Genomic DNA, 20,542 nt, shown 5'->3' on the forward strand with positions numbered 1-20,542 from the left:
GATTTCTGCTCTCTCACTCTGTTCCAACAGATAAGGCGCCCCACTTCTCCCGGCTGGGAGATGAGGAAGTCAACGCTGGGCAGAATGCCACCTTCCAGTGTGTGGCATCGGGCCGGGCATCGGAAGCTGAGAAGTTCCTACTGGAGGTCAGTGGGGATTTAGGGGCACACCCATAGTATTTATTTTCTTTCAAATACTTTTGAGAGTTTGATTGAGTCTGTCTGGAGTGGCAGGTGGGTTTGCACTTTTGGGTTCATTTTCAGCTATTGAATTGGTTCCATTGAGCCAGACAAGCTCAATCAAGCGCAGCTGAAGTATTTCAAAGAAACCAAATACTATTTGAATGCAGGTCTCTTTGGGAATACCAGCACTTTTGAGTTCTACTTTAAGTGTATTTGTAGTCATGCCATTAAAGATGGAAACTTGAAATGATGGGTCAGTGTCTTTGAATTATAAACATGCTTGTGTTTGTATTCAAATTCAGCAGAGCATTGGGGGGAGTATTAATGCTACGCACCAGCCTTGAAGACTCTCCAGCCCAGCACCTTTCAAAATCCAGTTTGCTCATGATTTCACAGTGCTCTACTTTCTTCACAGCCTTCTTCCTTTATTCAAATAGAGGGCTCTGTTTTTAATATCCCCTTTTCCCACTTGTATGCTTTATTCATGCAAATTCCATCCCTCTGAAGGTCAGGAAGGCCGCTGCAGTGCATGTCTGAGTGAATAACATTCATTGGTTTTAAAAACATTTACGTATGAAGGCCTGATGGAAGGTTTCAAAGAGCATTGTGATAGTCTTTTGTTTCCAGGCTCTGTCTCTCACAGCAATTACCAGGCAGCCACACATCCACGACTCTTACCACCACCACCACAGTATGTGTTAATTACACCATGCAAGCCTTGAGGCGCAAGGTACAACATCGTCCTCAACTTTGAGACCTCAAAGTAGCGGAGGCGTCCCTGTCCTTCCTTCAACGTTACAAAACCTTTAACATCCGAGTGAGAATGATATCAAACAAACCATTATGTCACATCACAAGGACAAGGAAAGATGCCTCCAGTAGGGAGCTGTCATAACAGCACTAACATTCGCAATAACAAAAGTCCTCAAGGCTCTTCGATGCCTGCCTTCCCCAAACAGCATGAGGAGATACATGACTGGGTGTCACGGCTGCCATTTTAGATGAGGTTGCTTCCCCTCCCTGTTGTTTTGTTGTTTTCATTTGATTGTTGCATCTGCTGTGTGTACCAGCTGCGACCCAGTCTCACCATGCCAACTCCTGCCAGACTAAACAGATAATTTGGTACTTTTCTCAGTAATTCGCTCCAGCCTGATAGTTTACATAATCTGTCTCAGGTTTATTTGATTAACCTGATTTTCCTAATATCCGTTTGTGGAGGGAGAAAAATCTAAATAGATAAAAGAAGTAAGCCAAGGGCAGTCGACACTGAAGTCTATGATTGAGGGTTTGGTTTGTTTTTGGTATGACCACCAGACCAGACTGGTTGCCACTGCTTGACCCTAATCAGAGTTTGGGTGTTTGGGTGTTTACTTGTGACAGTTAGGGCTTGTGTGGTCTGTGGCTTTCAAGAGTTTACAAACATACAGACAAGTCCACTGTGGCTTTGGACAGAACAAAGACTTACACACATCCAGTCATCCAAGCAAACAAAGAAGGGGCCTAGCTCATCCCACTTGCTTCCCAGAGGACCCCGGGCCAATGTGTTCTCTGAGACTGATTCTGTTTACTCACCAGTTGTTTTTCAATGAAAAAGAAAGAGAGAGAAGAATGTGTTGATAGGCAAAGCCTGCTATTTCACACACTGAAAAATACCTTGGCCTACACGTTAGACTAATGTTAGGCTCAAGGTGGCCTGTTGTTGAGACTATAGGCTTGAAGGATGCTTGTGGTGATAATGGAATAGAACAATGTGAGAAATGCCTTGAAGGGTTTAGTGGGATACCTCCTTTCATTCAACAATATCTCTACTGCAGCTTTCTTTCCCAGCACCAGTACTCTCTTTTGTTTTTGTTATTTTTTCTCCTGCGCTCTCTCTCTCTACCTTTGTCACACCCACTCCTTCTCCGTGGTATATTCTGGCTTTGAAGAGCACTGGTGTCAGAGTTATTTTCTCTCTTTCGTTTCCTTTTGCTCTGTACCAAAACATGAAAGCCTACCCCATGCTATTCATCTGCCAGACGACACATTAGAGTGACTACATGGTGAAACATTAAGCCCACCAGGCATGCACTTTTAGCTACTCATGTGGATTTAAATGTATTGGCTCCGTAGTGTTTTGCAGGACTGTGTGAGTGCTGGGTGGTGCTAACTGACTACCGGCACCTGCGCTGAATTAACTAATGGCCCTCATAACCAACATTGCTCTCATAATCATTATTATCTTGACACGATTTCATTTGTTTGTATTAAAGGATACCTGAATGTAATTGTACATGTTTACCACAGAGGGATGTCCCCTGCCATTCAAGAGCAGCATTGCCGTTCTTGACACAAACCGGTGCGGCTGGCACCTACTACCATACCCTGTTCAAAGGCACTTAAATATTTTGTCTTGCCCGTTCATTCACCCTCTGAATAGCACACATACACAATCCATGTCTCAATTGTCTCAAGGCTTAAAAATCTTTCTTTAACCTGTCTCCTCCTTCATCTATACTGATTAAATTGGATTTAACAGGTGACATCTATAAGGGATCATAGCTTTCACCTGGATTCACCTGGTCAGTATATGTCATGGAACGATCAATGTTTTATACACTTAGTGTATGAGCCCAATGCCCCCCCAAAAGCCTGAATTAAAATAATGATTGTGCCATTATATAAAACAGCCTAAAAGCCAACTGCATATTACGCACAGCAGAAAAACATAATTGGTCTAGCCTACACTCCAAAATGTAAGTAATTCTATAATAATTGTCTTTGAGTGTGGACTGTATTATTATGCATTCTAGATGGACTGGTTACCTTATGCTACGCTCCAAACAAGAATATAATATAGGCCTAGGTGATGCTGTTGGTTCATTGATTACAAAGTTAACCTAGAATTATAGTGAATTTCCATTGGATTTTGAATAGCCTAGTATTGTCACGCCCTGGCCATAGAGGCTTTTATTCTCTATTTTGGTTAGGCCAGGGTATGACTAGGGTGGGCATTCTAGTTTCTTTATTTCTGTTTTCTTTGTTTTTGGCCGAGTGTGGTTCCCAATCAGAGGCAGCTGTCTATCGTTGTCTCTGATTGGGAATCATACTTAGGTAGCCTTTTCCCCACCTATGTTTTGTGGGTAGTTGTTTTCTGTATAGTTAATTTGCTTTACAGAACTGGTCGTCTTTCACTTTGTTATTTTTGTTTGAGTGTTTTGATAAATAAAAATCATGAACACTTACCACGCTGCGCTTTGGTCCATGCCTTTGGACGAGAGACATGACAAATATTAGGTGATTTTTTAAATATATATATATATATATATATATATATGTTAATTAATAGGCTGATCCATTACCTTTAGCTACAGAATATCTCACCACTGTGCATTTCCATCTCCTCTCTCTCCTTTCTAGAAAGCGCAAAGAGAGGGGCTGTCAAGAATGTAATAAAATATGTTTTGTTGTGAAAACAGTGTGTTGGAGAGCCCATGGCATATTGAGTTTCGGTGGAATATCACCTGTGTGCAAGGCTGCGTGCTCCTCAAACGGTGCGGGGAGTGAAATAAGTGTTATTATACTGAACAAAAATATAATCTCAACATGCAACCATTTCAAAGATTTTACTGCGCTACAGTTCATATAAGGACATCTGTCAATTGAAATAAATTCACTAGGCCCTAATCTATGGATTTCACATGACTGGGAATACAGATATGCATCTGTTGGTCACATATACATTATAAAAAAGGTAGGGGTGTGGATCAGAAAACCAGTCGGTATATGGTGTGACCACCATTTGTCTCATGCAGCGCAACACATCTCCTTATAGAGTTGCATAGAGTTTATCAGGCTGTTGATTGTGTACTGTGGAATGTTGTCCCACTCCTCTTCAATGGCTGTGCGAAGTTGCTGGATATTGGTGGGAACTAGAACACGCTGTTGTACACGTCGATCCAGAGCATACCCATACATACTCAATGGGTGACATGTCTGGTGAGTATGCAGGCCATGGAAGAACTGGGACATTTTCAGTTTCCAGGAATTGCGTACAGATCCTTGCGACATGGGGCCGTGTATTATCATGCTGAAACATGAGGTGATGGCGGCGGATGAATGGCACGACAATGGGCCTAAGGTTCTCATCACGGTATCTCTGTGTATTCAAATTGCCATAGATAAGATACAATTGTGTTCGTTGTCCATGGCTTATGTTTGTTGTCCATAGCTTAACCCAAACGCCACCATGGGGCACTCTGTTCACAATGTTGACATCAGCAAACATGGGTATGCTCTGCTATCTGCCCAGTACATTTGAAACCATGAAAAGCGCACTTTTCCTGCGTGCCAGTTGCCATCAAGGGTGAGCATTTGCCCACTGAAGTCAATTACGACGCCAAACTGCAGTCAGGTCAAGATCCTGAGGACAATGAGCACCCAGATGAGCTTCCCTGAGACGGTTTCTGACAATTTGTGCAGAAATTCTTTGGTTGTGCAAACCCCAAGATTCATCAACTGACCAGGTGGCTGGTCTCCGACGATCCCACAGGTGAAGAAGCCGGATGTGGATGTCCTGGGCTGGCATGGTTACACATGGTCTACGGTTGTGAGGCTAGTTGGACGTACTGCCAAATTCTAAAATGACAATGGAGGCGGCTTATGGTAGAGAAATGAACGTTCAATTCTCTGGCAACAGCTCTGGTGGACATTCCTGCAGACAGCATGCAAATTCCTCAAAACTTGAGACATCTCTGGCATTGTGTTGTGTGACAAAACTGCACATTTTAGAGTGCCTTTTATTGTCCCCAACCCAAGGTTCACCTGTGTAATGATCGTGCTGTTTAATCAGCTTCTTGATATGCCATACCTGTCAGGTGGATGGATTATCTTGGCAAAGGATAAGTGCACACTAACAGGGATGTGAACACATTTGTGCAAAACATTTGAGAAAATAAGCTTTTTGTGTATTAGGAACATTTCAGGGATTTTTTTATTTCAGGTCATGAAACATGGGACCAACACTTTACATGTTGTGTTTATAGTTTTGTTCAGTGTATAAACCCAAACATTTCTATATTCAATCCCGTTTGAAAGTTTTGATGGTTGCCCTTAAAAAGAGGAAGATCCCAGATGCTACTGTATTTATTACTCAGCTGCTCATATTAAGCACGTGCTCTACTATAAAACCAGAGTAGTAACTTACCTGGCATGATTGAAAAACGAACTGTGGCAACACGCCTCCATTCTCTATTTGAGTGCATACGGATGACATGTATTTTTACTCCTGGCCCTGTTCCCGCCCATTTGATAATGAGCCATTTTCAATAGAAACACATTTTAGCCGATGTGAGTAAGACCACAGCCGATGTGAGTAAGACCATTAAACGGGTCAACATTCACAAGGCCGCTGGGCAGACGGATTAGCAGGATGTGTACTCCGAGCATGCGCTGACCAACTGGCAAAGTGTTAGAATAGTCTGATGGGTGATCACTTGATGAGAGGACAGCGTGCACACATTTGAGTAGCCCGAGGCAAGGAACAGATCACAATAGCCTATAGTAGCATCATGCAGCCCATATCCTGTATGTTTTGATTTCTAAGACATTCTAAGGTTTGTATCATTCACAACTAAAGTTGCCAAATAAGTCTAGCGTATAGAACCTGGTTCAAATGGTTACTTTTACGCTCAATATAGCCACTTCCTATGCGCACTCGCTCCGAAATGGGAATTATATCCTTCTTACTAGAAAATCATGTTATATAAAATAATTGAAACACGACTATCTTGTCTCCTAAATGAACTAGCCTACTGCCTATGGCATGGTGCAAAAATATATTTTCTTCATATCATAAGGTTGTCTTTAGAGCTGCCAAAAAATAAATGATGTATTTATTGTGATAGTGTATATTTAATGGATTTATTAGACTTTTTAAAATGTAGACGTTCCAAAGGCTTGTATGCGTAGAGGCCTTGAGATGCAGTTATTTACATGAAAATAACCGGCTGACTAAATGTCATGACTGCTACAGCACTACCCTTACACTGCAAAGGCCACAGACTTTAGTGGAGCAATAGGAAACGATGGTTCGTGGGAGGCAGTTGTTAATGTGTTCAGAGGGTCCCTGGTAAAAGCCCAGGTTGGGGCAAGGAGAGGGACGGAAGCTATACTCTTACATTGGATCACTCAGTTGGGCTCTGCCCAGCTGCTGGGGTTGCTGTGGAGAAGGTTGTCAAAGGGGGGTGAGTGTAACCGGTGTGAAATGGCTAGTTAGTTAGCGGTGCGTGCTAGTAGTGTTTCAATTGGTGACATCACTCACTCTGAGACCTTGAAGTAGTTGTTTCCTTTGCTCTGCAAAGGCTGTGGCTTTTGTGGCGTGATAGGTAACGATGCTTCATGGGAGGCAGTTGATATGATTCAAGCCCAGGTTGGGGCAAGGTGTTAAATGGAAGTAATACTGTTACATTTGCAGCTGTGTGTCTGTGTGCAAGAATGTGTTTGTGAGTGTGCTTGTTTATATCTGACCCATCCTGTTTTTTCTGTCCCCTCTCTCCAGAGGAACAGTGGGGACGTGATAGCTACTGCCTTGGTCAAGCACCTGAGTCACCGGCGCTTTGTGGCATCATTCCAGGTGGACAGTGTGCAGCGCAACGACCAGGACCTGTACCGATGTGTCACCCAGTCCTCCAGGGGCTCTGGGGTCTCCAACTTCGCTGAGCTCATCGTCAAAGGTAAATTCGATCGCTGTCAGTCAGTGGGGTCTAGGCTAGGATCTCTCAAGATCCTGTACTCTAGGTCTATGAACCAAAGGTAAACTGAATAAAACTGTTTTAGTTATGTTACTTTGTGTTAGCAAAAGCAGTAAATGTTGAAAATGAACATTTACATAATCTGTCATAAATGTACACATCCCACACACTTGTCAGCTGTGGCATAATTAAATCAATACATTGAAGTGCTTGATTGATATTATCATATAGACCAGGTATTCCCAAACTGGGGTATGTGGAATGTGGTCGGGGGTACGCCAAATAAAAATGTGATTCACATAGAAAATTCATTTTACTTTTTTTTTTAATATCTATATCTTTTTTTTTTTTAAACATTTTAAAACAGTCAATTTATATTTTCCAATGTGCTATACATTTTGATGATTTTTTTTCTCACCTGAGTAGCCTCGTTTCACTACCAAAAATAAAATTAAACCATCTAGTGTTCAGCAAAATAACAAGTACAGGTAGCCTAGTCAAATAAGTAACATCCAATCACATTAACCGTTACTCTCTTGCGGGAATTCCATTAACAGTCCGTATGTAGGCAAATGTAGCTGCTGCTCATTCCGTTTGCTCGAAAATTGATAAATGGTTAAAAAAAAGTAAGGCCTGCGTCCATAGACACATACCAGCAATACTACACCTGCACCTGTCGACGACACAAGTTGTTCTGCTTCCATGAGCACATCCAGTGCTAGCATCAGTAATTCTACATTTATTGTTAGCCCAGCTAGCATGGAAACTGACAGTTGTGAATTTGATGCAGCCGAAGAGCTACTGCCCCCTTACCAGGGAAAGCATCAAACAGACAGGGACGTTGGACCATCAAAGAAGTGTAAATATGATGAGAACGACATTGATTTGGTGTTCACTTATATTGGGAGTAGTGCCTTTCCTCAGCCACAGTGTGTTATATGTGCAAAAGTACTATCTCACAACTCGATGAAACTCTTGCGCAGACATTTAGAAACAAAACATGCCAATTAGAAAAATAAGCCACAGGAGTTTTTTGAATGAGAATTAAGACAGTAAGTCATGTATAAAAGCAACAGATACCATTAATAAGAAGTGGCTAGAACTGTCTTATGTGGTGAGCTACTGAGTGACTAGAATAGGCAAGCCCCCATGCTATTGTGGAGGACATAATTATTCTTTCTGCTGTGGATATAGCTGGGACAATGCTGGGGGAAAAGGACAAGAAAACTATACAGACAATGCATTCATCAAACAACACTGTTTCACGACACTCATCAGTGACATGGTAAGAGATATTTTTAAACAATTACTGCATCGCATACAAGCCAGTGAATTTTACAAGTTAAAGCTGGATGAGTCAACAGATGTGGCGGGCCTGGCACAGCTCCTGGCAAATGTCTGTTGCGTTTATGGGGGTTCAATTAAGGAAGATATCCTCTTCTGCAAACCACTGGAAACCAGAACAACAGGAGATTATATTTTTAAAGTACTGGACAGCTTTGTGACATCAAATGGACTTTGGTGGTCAAGAGGTGTTGGTATCTGTACTGATGGCACCAAAGTCATGACAGGGAGACATAGTGGAGTGGTAACACGCGTGCAAGCAGTTGCTTCCGACGCCACTTAGGTACACTGCAGTATCCACTGAGAGGCTCTTGTTGCAAGGGAATGCCTGCGAGCTTGAAAGATGATTTGGACACTCCAGTGAAAATGCTTAAATTTGTTAAAGCAAGGTGAAGATGGCGCCGGAGGGTAGGGCTGCTGTCTTATCAGTTCTTAACCACCCATGCTATTTTTATATTTTTTTGCGTTGTTCATAACTTGTTTTGTACATAATGTTGCTGCTACCGTCTCTTATGACCAAAAAGAGCTGCTGGACATCTGAACTCGGACGAGGAGTTCTTCTTCAATGAGTCAGACGGGAGGTGTATACTACGGACACCCGACCAGGCCCAGATCCCTGTGATTGACTAGTAAGGGAACATAGGATTCGTGGAAAGAGATAAGTCTGCCTTGTGAGGATCAGGCGACAAGTGGCTAATCTGCCCTTGCCTTCCGTTCTGCTAGCACACGTTCAATCGCTTGAAAATAAATGGGACAAACTGAAAGCATGTATATCCTACCAACGGGACATTAAAAATTGTAATATCTTATATTTCACCGAGTCGTGGCTGAACAACGACAATATCAACATACAGCTGATTGGTGACAAATACAATTTGATATGATTTTGAACCTGTTCATTTCTGCACTATACAATGACATGGACAGCAATCATGTAACGCTTTTATCAAGGGGCAAAGTATTGACACATTTTGAAGAGACGAGCTTAAAGCTTTCTTTATTGACCATCATTTTCACTTGTCTGTCCACTTGCATGATGAGTTTCTCACACGACTGGCCTATCTGGGTGATGTTTTTTTTCACCTGAATTATCTGAATCTAGGATTACAGGGACTCTCCACAACTATATTCAATGTGCAGGACATACAGTGGGGCAAAAAAGTATTTAGTCAGCCACCAATTGTGCAGGTGCTCCCACTTAAAAAGATGAGAGAGGCCTGTAGTTTTCATCATAGGTACACTTCAACTATGACAGACGAAATGAGAAAAAAAATCCAGAAAATCACATTGTAGGATTTTTAATGAATTTATTTGCAAATTATGGTGGAAAAAAGGTATTTGGTCACCTACAAACAAGCAAGATTTCTGGCTCTCACAGACCTGTAACTTCTTCTTTAAGAGGCTCCTCTGTCCTCCACTCATTACCTGTATTAATGGCACCTGTTTGAACTTGTTATCAGTATAAAAGACACCTGTCCACAACCTCAAACAGTCACACTCCAAACTCCACTATGGCCAAGTCCAAAGAGCTGTCAAAGGACACCAGAAACAAAATTGTAGACCTGCACCAGGCTGGGAAGACTGAATCTGCAATAGGTAAGCAGCTTGGTTTGAAGAAATCAACTGTGGGAGCAATTATTAGGAAATGGAAGACATACAAGACCACTGATAATCTCCCGCGATCTGGGGCTCCACGCAAGATCTCACCCCGTGGGGTCAAAATGATCACAAGAACGGTGAGCAAAAGTCCCAGAACCACACGGGGGGACCTAGTGAATGACCTGCAGAGAGCTAGGACCAAAGTAACAAAGCCTACCATCAGTAACACACTACGCCGCCAGGGACTCAAATCCTGCAGTGCCAGACGTGTCCCCTTGCTTAAGCCAGTACATGTCCAGGCCCGTCTGAAGTTTGCTAGAGAGCATTTGGATGATCCAGAATAAGATTGGGAGAATGTCATATGGTCAGATGAAACCAAAATATAACTTTTTGGTAAAAACTCAACTCGTCGTGTTTGGAGGACAAAGAATGCTGAGTTGCATCCAAAGTATATGTATTGTGAGATCTTGAGTGAAAACCTCCTTCCATCAGCAAGGGCATTGAAGATGAAACGTGGCTGGGTCTTTCAGCATGACAATGATCCAAAACACACCGCCCGGGCAACAAAGGAGTGGCTTCGTAAGAAGCATTTCAAGGTCCTGGAGTGGCCTAACCAGTCTCCAGATCTCAACCCCATAGCAAATCTTTGGAGAGAGTTGAAAGTCCGTGTTGCCCAGCAACATCCCCAAAACATCACTGCTCTAGAGGAGATCTGCATGGAGGAATGAGCCAAAATACCAGCAACAGTGTGTGAAAACCTTGTGAAGACTTACAGAAAACCTTTGACATCTGTCATTGCCAACAAAGGGTATATAACAAAGTATTGAGATAAGTATTTGGTCAATAACAAAAGTTTATTTTCCACTGTAATTGGCAAATAAATTCATAAAAAATCCTACAATGTGATTTTCTGGATTTTTTTTCTCATTTTGTCTGTCATAGTTTAAGTGTATCTATGGTCAAAATGACAGGCCTCTCTCATATTTTTAAGTGGGAGAACTTGCACAATTGGTGGCTGACTAAATACTTTTTTGCCCCACTGTAATTGAGGCTACGATTAAGAAGTTGGTTCTCTTCTCTGTCTCTGTATTAACAAGGACAACACACAGGTATTTCCATCATTGTATGATTTGTTTGTATGCAAATGAACTCAAGCTTACGGACAATGGCAAATATGATATAGCGAGTGAGTTGGGTGCGCTCATACGCAGATACTTTACCGAAACGGATGACACAAACAACTGGATTCATTATCCCTTTCATGCCCTGCCTCCAGTCCGCTTACTGATATCTGAACAAGAGAGCCTCATTGAAATTGCAACTGTCGGTTCTGTGAAGATTGAATTTAATCAGAAGCCACTGCCAGATTTCTGGATTGGGCTGCGCATAGAGTATCCTGCCTTGGCAAATCGCGCTGTTAAGACACTGATGCCCTTTGCAAGCACCTATGTGAGAGTGGATTCTTGGCCCTCACTAGCATGACAACTAAATACAGGCACAGACTGTGTGTGTAAAATGATTTAAGACTGAAAATAATAATAGTCACAGTGGTTGTTGAGGGTGCGACAGGTCAGCACCTCAGGAGTAAATGTCAGTTGACTTTTCATAGCCGATCGTTCAGAGTATCTCTACCGCTCCTGCTGTCTCTAGAGAGTTGAAAACAGCAGGTCTGGGACAGGTAGCACGTCCGGTGAACAGGTCAGGGTTCCATAGCCGCAGGCAGAACAGTTGAAACTGGAGCAGCAACACAGCCAGGCGGACTGGGGACACCAAGGAGTCATCAGGCTAGGTAGTCCTGAGGCATGGTCCTAGGGCTCAGGTCCTCCGAGAGAGAAAGAAAGAAAGACAGACAGACAGACAGAAAGAAAGAGGGAGAATTAGAGAGAGCATACTTAAATTCACAAAGGACACCGGATAAGACAGGAGAAATACTCCAGATATAGCAGACTGACTCTAGCCCCCCGACACAAACTTCTGCAGCATAAATACTGGAGGCTGAGACAGGAGGGGTCGGGAGACACTGTGGCCCCTTCCGACAATACCCCACCCACTTTGCCAAAATGGCAGGATATAACCCCACCCACTTTGCCAAAGCTCAGCCCCCACACCGCTAGAGGGATATCTTCAGCCCGCAAAGATCTCTCCCACGGCACAACCCAAGGGGGGCGCCAACCCAGACAGGGAAATCATGTCAGTGACTCAACCCACTCAAGTGATGCACCCCTCCTAGGGACGGCATGGAAGAGCAACAGTACGCCAGTGACTCAGCCCCTGTCACAGGGTTAGAGGCAGAGAATCCCAGTGGATAGAGGGGAACTGGCCAGGCAGAGACAGCAAGGACGGTTCGTTGCTCCAGTGCCTTTCCGTTCACCTTCACACTCCTGGGCCAGACTACACTCAACCATAGGACCTACTGAAGAGATGAGTCTTCATAAAGACTTAAAGGTTGAGACCGAGTCTGCGTCTCTCACATGGGTAGGCAGACAATTCCATAAAAATGGAGCTCTGTAGGAGAAAGCCCTGCCTCAAGCTGTTTGCTTAGAAATTCTAGGGCCAATTAGGAGGCCTGCGTCTTGTGACCGCTGCGTACGTGTAGGTATGTACGCAGGACCAAATCGGAAAGATAGGTAGGAGCAAGCCCATGTAATGCTTTGTAGGTTAGCAGTAAAACCTTGAAATTAGCCCTTGCCTTAACAGGAAGCCAGTGTAGAGAGGCTAGCACTGGAGTAATATGATCACATTTTTTGGTTCTAGTTAAGATTCTAGTGTTACGCCCCTGAAAACAGGGGAGAAATAATCACGAGAGTGATACGGTGTTGTATTCTCAATTTAACGTTTAGTTCAATCATTTCACAAAAGTAACACATTACAAAACAACAGAAAAACCATTATAAAAATAACACAGCAAAATATCTTATTAACAACGTACATGTTCATTCACAATCGACATAAAATGGCAGCTAATCTCAGTACGATGCTATCCTTCACTTCAACCGAGCAGGGCTAATATTACTCTTCAAACATAACTCTAACTTCCTCAAGACGTTACTAAGGCACACCTTAAACACTCTTGACATGTTAGTGAGTTATAACATTTAAATTACTATTTTTATCATCAATAAAGTACCTGAAAACAGGGGAGAAATAATCACAAGAGTGAAACGGTGTTGTATTCTCAATTTAACGTTTAGTTCAATGAGAAAAGACCGAGATTTTCCCCAGGAATATGGGTGGAGACCAGAGCAATCGATCTCCGGCTCATAGATTAAGAGCATTTCGTAGATGACAGATGAATACTTTTAGGCACCACAAAATAAAGTAATCAATATAACGTTTACACATTACTCTCACAATTCGTACCCTTTGACAGATTTTAACTTTAACACAATTATATGAATGTTATCAATCTCTATCAACCAATACTGAATGCATCTTTTTAACCTTAGATGTTTTAAGATCCTCACATACTATGAACTTACTAATACTTTTCAATGTATAACAGGCTATGAATATTTCCTTTAACTTGTTACACTCTCCCCGACAAAATAAATGTTGTCCCAACATTACCAACATTGTCATCTTCAACAGTCCGTATGCACTGGACCTAGAAAATCCTCTTCTGTAAGGTAGTACTTGAGCAGAGGTCAAGGGTCACAGTTCAAATATAACTAACAAGTTATATTCACAGTCCATATCTGTTGACCAGCTATATAACATAAGCAGTATTTTCTCATACTATTGATCAACAGTCCATCAATTTTAATGATCTATATGCATAGTCTGCAAATTGTCTCTTTTGACAGTCTGTGAAATCAGACAGTAGTCCATGGTCAAACATGTCAACTCTGTAGCCTCAGGTTTGCTGAAGCCCATACATGTAAGGTGGCTGAAAGTAACATTGCTGTAGTGATGGCAGCCATGGAACCAGTCCTGGTGCAGAGTAGACAGGGAACAACTGTGGCTGTATACTGTAGCAGGAAGGGATACCAAGCTGATCATAGGTGATATGTCTTGGAGGGTGTCTCTCTCTTTGTGGCAGCTGGTAGGCTGGTTCCTCAGGTTCAGCAGCATCAGTATATGAAGGAAAGGCACTTGGTGGACGATCATCAGGCAAATTTTCAGCAGGCAAGTTAATCTCCTCAGCAGGCAGGTCTTTAACTGTTGTTGTCTCCTCCAGCCGCTTTTCAACAAGAGGCTGTGCTGGTAGCGTATCAGGGACTGGCACTGCAACTGTCTGTTTCACTGTTGGGGGTCTGTGTTCCCACTCTCTCGCTGGTTTAGCATTCCTCTCCTCAGGTACTGTAGGAGATGTGGGAACCTGTAGTGGCTCATGATGAAGGTCATATTCATCCCCACTGTCTTCATCAGAATCTAAAGTCTGTGATGCAGGCTGGTGTCTCCTCGTTTTCTGACTTTTGTCCACTTTGGTCATTTCTGGTTGTGTCTCAAAAGGTAAGTGGTCACAGGACATGAGCAGATTTCTGTGCAGGACCCTGGAGCGTCCCCTACCCTTTTCTGGTCTCAATTCATAAATCGGCAGGTCTGAACCCATTTGTCTCACCACTGTGTGAATTGTATCTTCCCAATAGTTACAGAGTTTTCCTGGTCCTCCTCTTGGTGTCAGGTTTTTAATCAGAACTCGCTCGCCAGGCTGTAGCACTGAACTCCTAACTTTAGTGTCATAGTACTTCTTACTTCTTTCAGCGGCTTTCTGAGCATTTTCATTTGCAATGGCGTATGCTTCTTCCATCCCTCGTTTCCAGTTCTCCACGTATTCTCGCTGGTTACTGGAACCTGCCTCTGTGCACAATCCAAAGAGCATATCAACTGGAAGCCTGGGTGATCTCCCAAACAGAAGATAAAATGGTGAATAGCCAGTCACTTCGCAACGGGTGCAGTTATAGGCATAAACCAGTTTGTTCAGAGACTCCTTCCAATTTGACTTTTGTGTCTCAGTTAGTGTCTTTAACATTTGCAACAATGTTCTGTTCATGCGTTCCGCTTGACCGTTTCCCATCGGGTGATAGGGTGTTGTCCTGGACCCCACCATGCCACTGAGTTTCTTTAACTGATGGAACAACTGATTTTCAAATTCTCCCCCTTGGTCATGGTGGATGCGGGACGGGAACCCAAACTTCAGGGCAAAGTCATTGAAGATGAGATTTGCAGCAGTTTTACCTGACTTTGATGTGGTGGCGTAGGCTTGAGTGAAACGTGTAAAATGATCAACAATCACGAGGATGTACTCATATCCCCCTTTGCATCTGTCGAGATGAAGGAAGTCTATACATACCAGTTCAAATGGCTGTGTTGTCACAATGTTTGTCAGTGGAGCTCTTGTTGCATGGGCTGGCTTTTTCTGCTTGACACAGCTACAAGTTTTAGTCACATAGTGCTCGATGTCAGATTGCATATATGGCCAGAAGAAGCGGTCACGTACTAGTGATACAGTGCGGTCAGTACCTTGGTGTCCCATGTTATTGTGCAACTCTTCCATCACTTTACCTTTGTACTGCTCTGGTAGAACTAACTGCTTGCGGGCTGTAGTGATTCTGTACAGAATGCCATCACTGTCTATTGTCAATTTGTCCCATTCTCTGAATATGTTAATGTTATCGCTGTATACAGTGAAGGTCGGAGCATAGTACAAATAGTCATGGAACTTATCAGTGATTGCCCATTTTAGAGCTAGAAATTCTAGCTTGCTCGAGTGGTAGTGATAGTTCTTCTCAGCTGCTGTTAATGTTCGAGAGCCATAAGCAATGACCCTAAGCTTCCCCTCTTGCTTTTGATAAAGAACTGCTCCCAAGCCTTGGTGTGACGCATCAGTGTGTACAACAAATGGCTGAGTGAAATCAGGGAAACCTAAAACTGGTGGGTGAAGCAAACACTCAATCAGCTGTTCAAGTGCCTGTTGATGCTGGTCAGTCCACAGGATTGGCTTGTTTGAGGGCACCACATGACTTACTTTCTTTGTTTTTGTTTTCCGTGGGTGGTCAGGTAATTTCTCTGAATCTGCTTTCAGGAGGTCATACAGGCAGCTGGCACTCCTAGAAAAGTCTTTGATGTACTGTCTGTAGTAAGTGAGTAAACCAAGCATTTTTCTGAGCTGGCCCACAGTCTCTGGTCTGATTTCTTTCAATGCTCTTACTGCTTCAAAATCGGCTGGGTCAACTTGGCTGCCCTCTGCAGACACTATTCTGCCCAAATAACGGACCTGGGGTTTAAAGAGATCACACTTACTTGGTTTGAGTTTAATGCCATACTCTCTGAGACGCTGCAAAACTTTTCGCACATCATTCACATGGCTGTCGAATGTTTTACTGAAAACTAGCGTGTCGTCCAGATAAGGAGTGCAGATGTTATCCCGGAGCCCTTCCAAACACTCCTCCATACACCGCTGAAAAGCTGCAGGAGCGTTTATGAGGCCGAATGGCATACGTATCCACTCATAGAGTCCCCATGGGGTCACAAATGCTGTCAGTGGTCTGCTTTCTTCAGAGATGAACCCCTGGTGATACGCTTTTCCCTGATCTAAGAGGGAGAACCAGGAATTACCACCTAAACTGTCCATGATATCTTGGACCCGAGGGATGGGCTGGCGGTCGGGATGTGTCTTTCTGTTCAGGTCTCTGTAATCTATACACAACCGGAGGGTCCCGTCCTTCTTACGAACGCACACGACAGGTGAAGAATATGAAGAGTTTGACTTCCTAACCCAGCCCTGGACTATGAGGTCATAAATGTAACCCTTCATCTCCTGATATAGTGGCCTGGGCACTGACATGTATGTGCGCTTTACTGGTTCAGAGTCCTTTAGAGAAATAGTCATTTTCAATCGTTCAATGCAGCCAATGTCATTGTCTGATCTGGAGAAGGAGTGACACTCTTCTCTAAGCATTTGCCTAACAACCTCTCTCTGTTCTTCGGTTAGGTGAGTTAAATCTACTGGTGGATCCCACTGTTCAGTAGCAGTACATGGGGTTCGAACTCTGGTGTTATTCACTGTGGCTGGGGTGACAGTTTTTTCAAAGACTTGGGCAGGTAACACAGTCATAATGGTTTGTACTGTACCGATTATTGTGCGTCCTAGCAGGGCAATGTCGTGGTCAGTGGGGTTAGAGACATCAAGCAGGATAACTGGAAAAACACCTTTCCTGACTCTGACTAGTGTGTCAAAGAACTCAAGGTCGTCTGGCCACTGCGGGTTCAGGTCTGGCTGGAAAAGCATTGTCATGTCATCTTTGAAAGGCTGGGAAGCTACACGGCACTCAATCTGAATGCTACTGTGTTTTGGTACAGCAACCTTCTCTTTCTTGGTTTTCACTGCGTATTCATCTGTCTGTTCTGCGCTAACAGCCTGTATAAAAGCTCTCACCTTGTTTCTTTTGAGGCTTGGGAAAGCTGTTTTTACTGTACTGTATCGTTTAGTCTTTTCGGTCATTGTCAGGATGTGCTCGATAACATTGAAACCTATGATGGGATGTGATAGGTGACAGCCTTTCATTACCAGCACCGGGATGATCAGTTCCTTTGTTTGGTCAGTTTCAGAGGCTAGCCGAAAAGTTGTTTCAATCCATCCCAGGTACGGCATTTCAGTCCCATTTGCTGCAGTCAACCTTAGATCATCAGGTGAGTCCAGGATTTCTGAAACATCTCTCAGCCTTGCGTTTGGGAGAGATTCCTCTATCCATCGTTCATCAATGACCGATACCTGAGAGCCTGTGTCCCATAGAGTTTGGAGGTGGTGGCGATTCAGGTGACACTCAATAAGGCACTGTCTGCCGACTAGCGAGGTGACCTTACGGGGGTGGCAACCTTGAGCTAGGGATGGTAAGGAGTGGGTATTTTCCTCTGTGCAGGAAAACCTTTCACTATTAGAGTCAATTTTCAGGTGAGTGCATTTTTCCTTATGTTTAGTCCAATGTTGGTTTTGACATACTTTGGAACAGTACAGTGTCTCTTTACATGATGAACATTGTTTCAGGTTCTCAAATGAATCTTCTCTGGCACAATTTGCACATTTCTGGGACTTTTTGGTAGCTACGGTTAACACTCGTCCCTCAGCGGTAACCCGTTTCCGTTTAAAGGGGCCTCCCTTGATGGTCTGGCTCCCCGGATTTTACATTCAGCTTGAAAATGTTCTCCACTCCCACATCGGAAGCAGTGTGTGCAGCGTGCATCTGTTCTGGCCTGCTGGCAGACGAAACACCTCCTTGGAGCTTGAGCAGAGCGGTTGGTATACCAGTTAGGTGCATATTGATGCTGTGCAGGGTCAGGTGCTTGGGACCGACTGTAGCTGCTGTAATACTGCTGCTGGGAAACAGGTGGCTGGGGGTCCCTATCTGGCCTCCTAACTGGGGGTGGGGCATAGGCACAAGGCGGTGACTGAAACATAGGCTGGTGTAATGTCTCTAATCTGAGCAATCTCTGCACTGAGACCTTTTAGAGAAGCTACACCTGTCTTAAGTTCAGCTAACTCTGTTAACAGTCCTGCGGGTATCTTAGCTTTGGCTTCCTTCACAGGACACTTTGCAGATGGCGTATCTTCTAACTGGACTACACTTACAGTTGTAGCAGGCTGTGGGGCATTAAACCGCTTTTTGTCTCGTCTTTCTATCTCATTAGCACAAGCAATGTTAAGCTTCTCTAGCAAAACCTCATCTGATGTTTTGCTCTCTAGCAGGAGAGGCTGCATGTCTATCCTGATACTGTCACTCTGGAGACCCGTAAGGACTGTGTGAAAACACATGCTCTGGACTAGAGCAGGGTCATACTTAAGCCCTGATTCTGACTCCTGGGATGCAAACAGTAGTTTTTGCCTCAAATCTAAAACGCGCATCAGGAAGCTTTGTGGGGTCTCCTTGCTATGCTGTGCTTCTGAAGCTAGCTGTTTGTAAAGCTCTGTTGCACTCTTCTCTTGGAAGTGGGAACGCAGGATACATCTAAGTGTGGGAAGAGTTAGCTAGGGTTTACCTTCCAAGTAGCTGCATAGCTGTGAGCCTGGAGAAATAGCCCTGACTACTGCGTCTACTATTTCTACCTCAGGATAGCCTCTGTTAAGTCCATTTTCAATCTGATGGGCAAGGCTTAAAAAAAATCAGTTTTTCTTTCTGGCCCGGTTCACCTATCTGACCAGAAATGTTAAACTCTTTGCGCCAGTATGAGCTGGGCTGTGCATTGGGTGAGAGCGGCACGCTCCCCTGAAGATTGGCATGTTGTTGGGGCTGACGCAGAGAATCACTGGCTTTGGCTGCAATAATCTGCTCAGTTCCCACCCCTTGTTGTGGAGTTACAGTTCTCAATTCCTCTATTCTGTGATGTGTTCCGGCTGGTTCAATATTGTCAATCTAGTCAATTTGCCCTGTTTTGTTATCTATGCCACTGATCATCTCTGTCATTTCATCTCTAAGTAGCATCAATTCCGACATGCCGCCATCTTCTAACTCTGCGACTTCCTCTCTTTCAAGGAACATCATAATGCAAGTCATTAATGCTATGCGGGATTTGTCTTTAACATCTCTTCTCTGTTCACCTGATATTTCAAGGAAATCACATATCTCTGGTAATTTGTCTTTAGTCAGGGTGTGCAATTCTCCTACTACCTCTTCCTGTAGTTCTTCCAAGGCGCTTGTCATGTTGACAGGACAGGAGGAACTTTTACTGTGCAGGAGTTGACTCTGAATTAGATGGTCCTTACTGTCTCTGATGGTCGATCAATGGCCTCAGTTGACACGTACTTAACCACTAACTTCCAACTTCCCTCGAACAGCAACACTTTCCTCACTGCAGCCTGCCTGAGTTGTTATGTGGAGATTTAGCTGGCTCGGAATTCAGCGACCAGGGTGTGGAAACTGGACATCTGAGCAGCTATCTCAGCGGTGCCTCCAAAAATGTTACGCCCCTGAAAACAGGGGAGAAATAATCACGAGAGTGATACGGTGTTGTATTCTCAATTTAACGTTTAGTTCAATCATTTCACAAAAGTAACACATTACAAAACAACAGAAAAACCATTATACAAACAACACAGCAAAATATCTTATTAACAACGCACATGTTCATTCACAATCGACATAAAATGGCAGCTACTCTCAGTACGATGCTATCCTTCACGTCAACCGAGCAGGGCTAATATTACTCTCTTCAAACATAACTCTAACTTCCTCAAGACGTTACTAAGGCACACCTTAAACACTCTTGACATGTTAGTGAGTTATAACATTTAAATTACTATTTTTATCATCAATAAAGTACCTGAAAACAGGGGAGAAATAATCACGAGAGTGATACGGTGTTGTATTCTCAATTTAACGTTTAGTTCAATGAGAAAAGACCGAGATTTTCCCCAGGAATATGGGTGGAGACCAGAGCAATCGATCTCCGGCTCATAGATTAAGAGCATTTCGTAGATGACAGATGAACACTTTTAGGCACCACAAAATAAAGTAATCAATATAACGTTTACACATTACTCTCACAATTCGTACCCTTTGACAGATTTTAACTTTAACACAATTATATGAATGTTATCAATCTCTATCAACTAATACTGAATGCATCTTTTTAACCTTAGATGTTGATCCTCACATACTATGAACTTACTAATACTTTTCAATGTATAACAGGCTATGAATATTTCCTTTAACCTGTTACACTAGCAGCCGTCTTTAGCTGCCTTGCTCA

General features: G+C 43.3%; 1 protein-coding gene across 8 annotated transcripts in view; it reads left to right on the top strand.

The window, feature by feature from the left end:
* Positions 1-20,542, top strand: part of ptprub (protein tyrosine phosphatase receptor type Ub) — a 358,074-nt gene that overhangs the window by 207,811 nt on the left and 129,721 nt on the right. For all 8 annotated transcript variants that reach the window (XM_042314170.1, XM_024402347.2, XM_042314194.1 and 5 more), the window contains exons 5-6: positions 31-146; positions 6,721-6,895. In XM_042314170.1, the coding sequence (XP_042170104.1) occupies positions 31-146; positions 6,721-6,895 (291 nt within the window). The remainder of the gene's footprint in view (positions 1-30; positions 147-6,720; positions 6,896-20,542) is intronic.

Source organism: Oncorhynchus tshawytscha, linkage group LG03, assembly GCF_018296145.1.
Source record: "Oncorhynchus tshawytscha isolate Ot180627B linkage group LG03, Otsh_v2.0, whole genome shotgun sequence".
NCBI classification, from domain to species: Eukaryota; Metazoa; Chordata; class Actinopteri; order Salmoniformes; family Salmonidae; genus Oncorhynchus; species Oncorhynchus tshawytscha.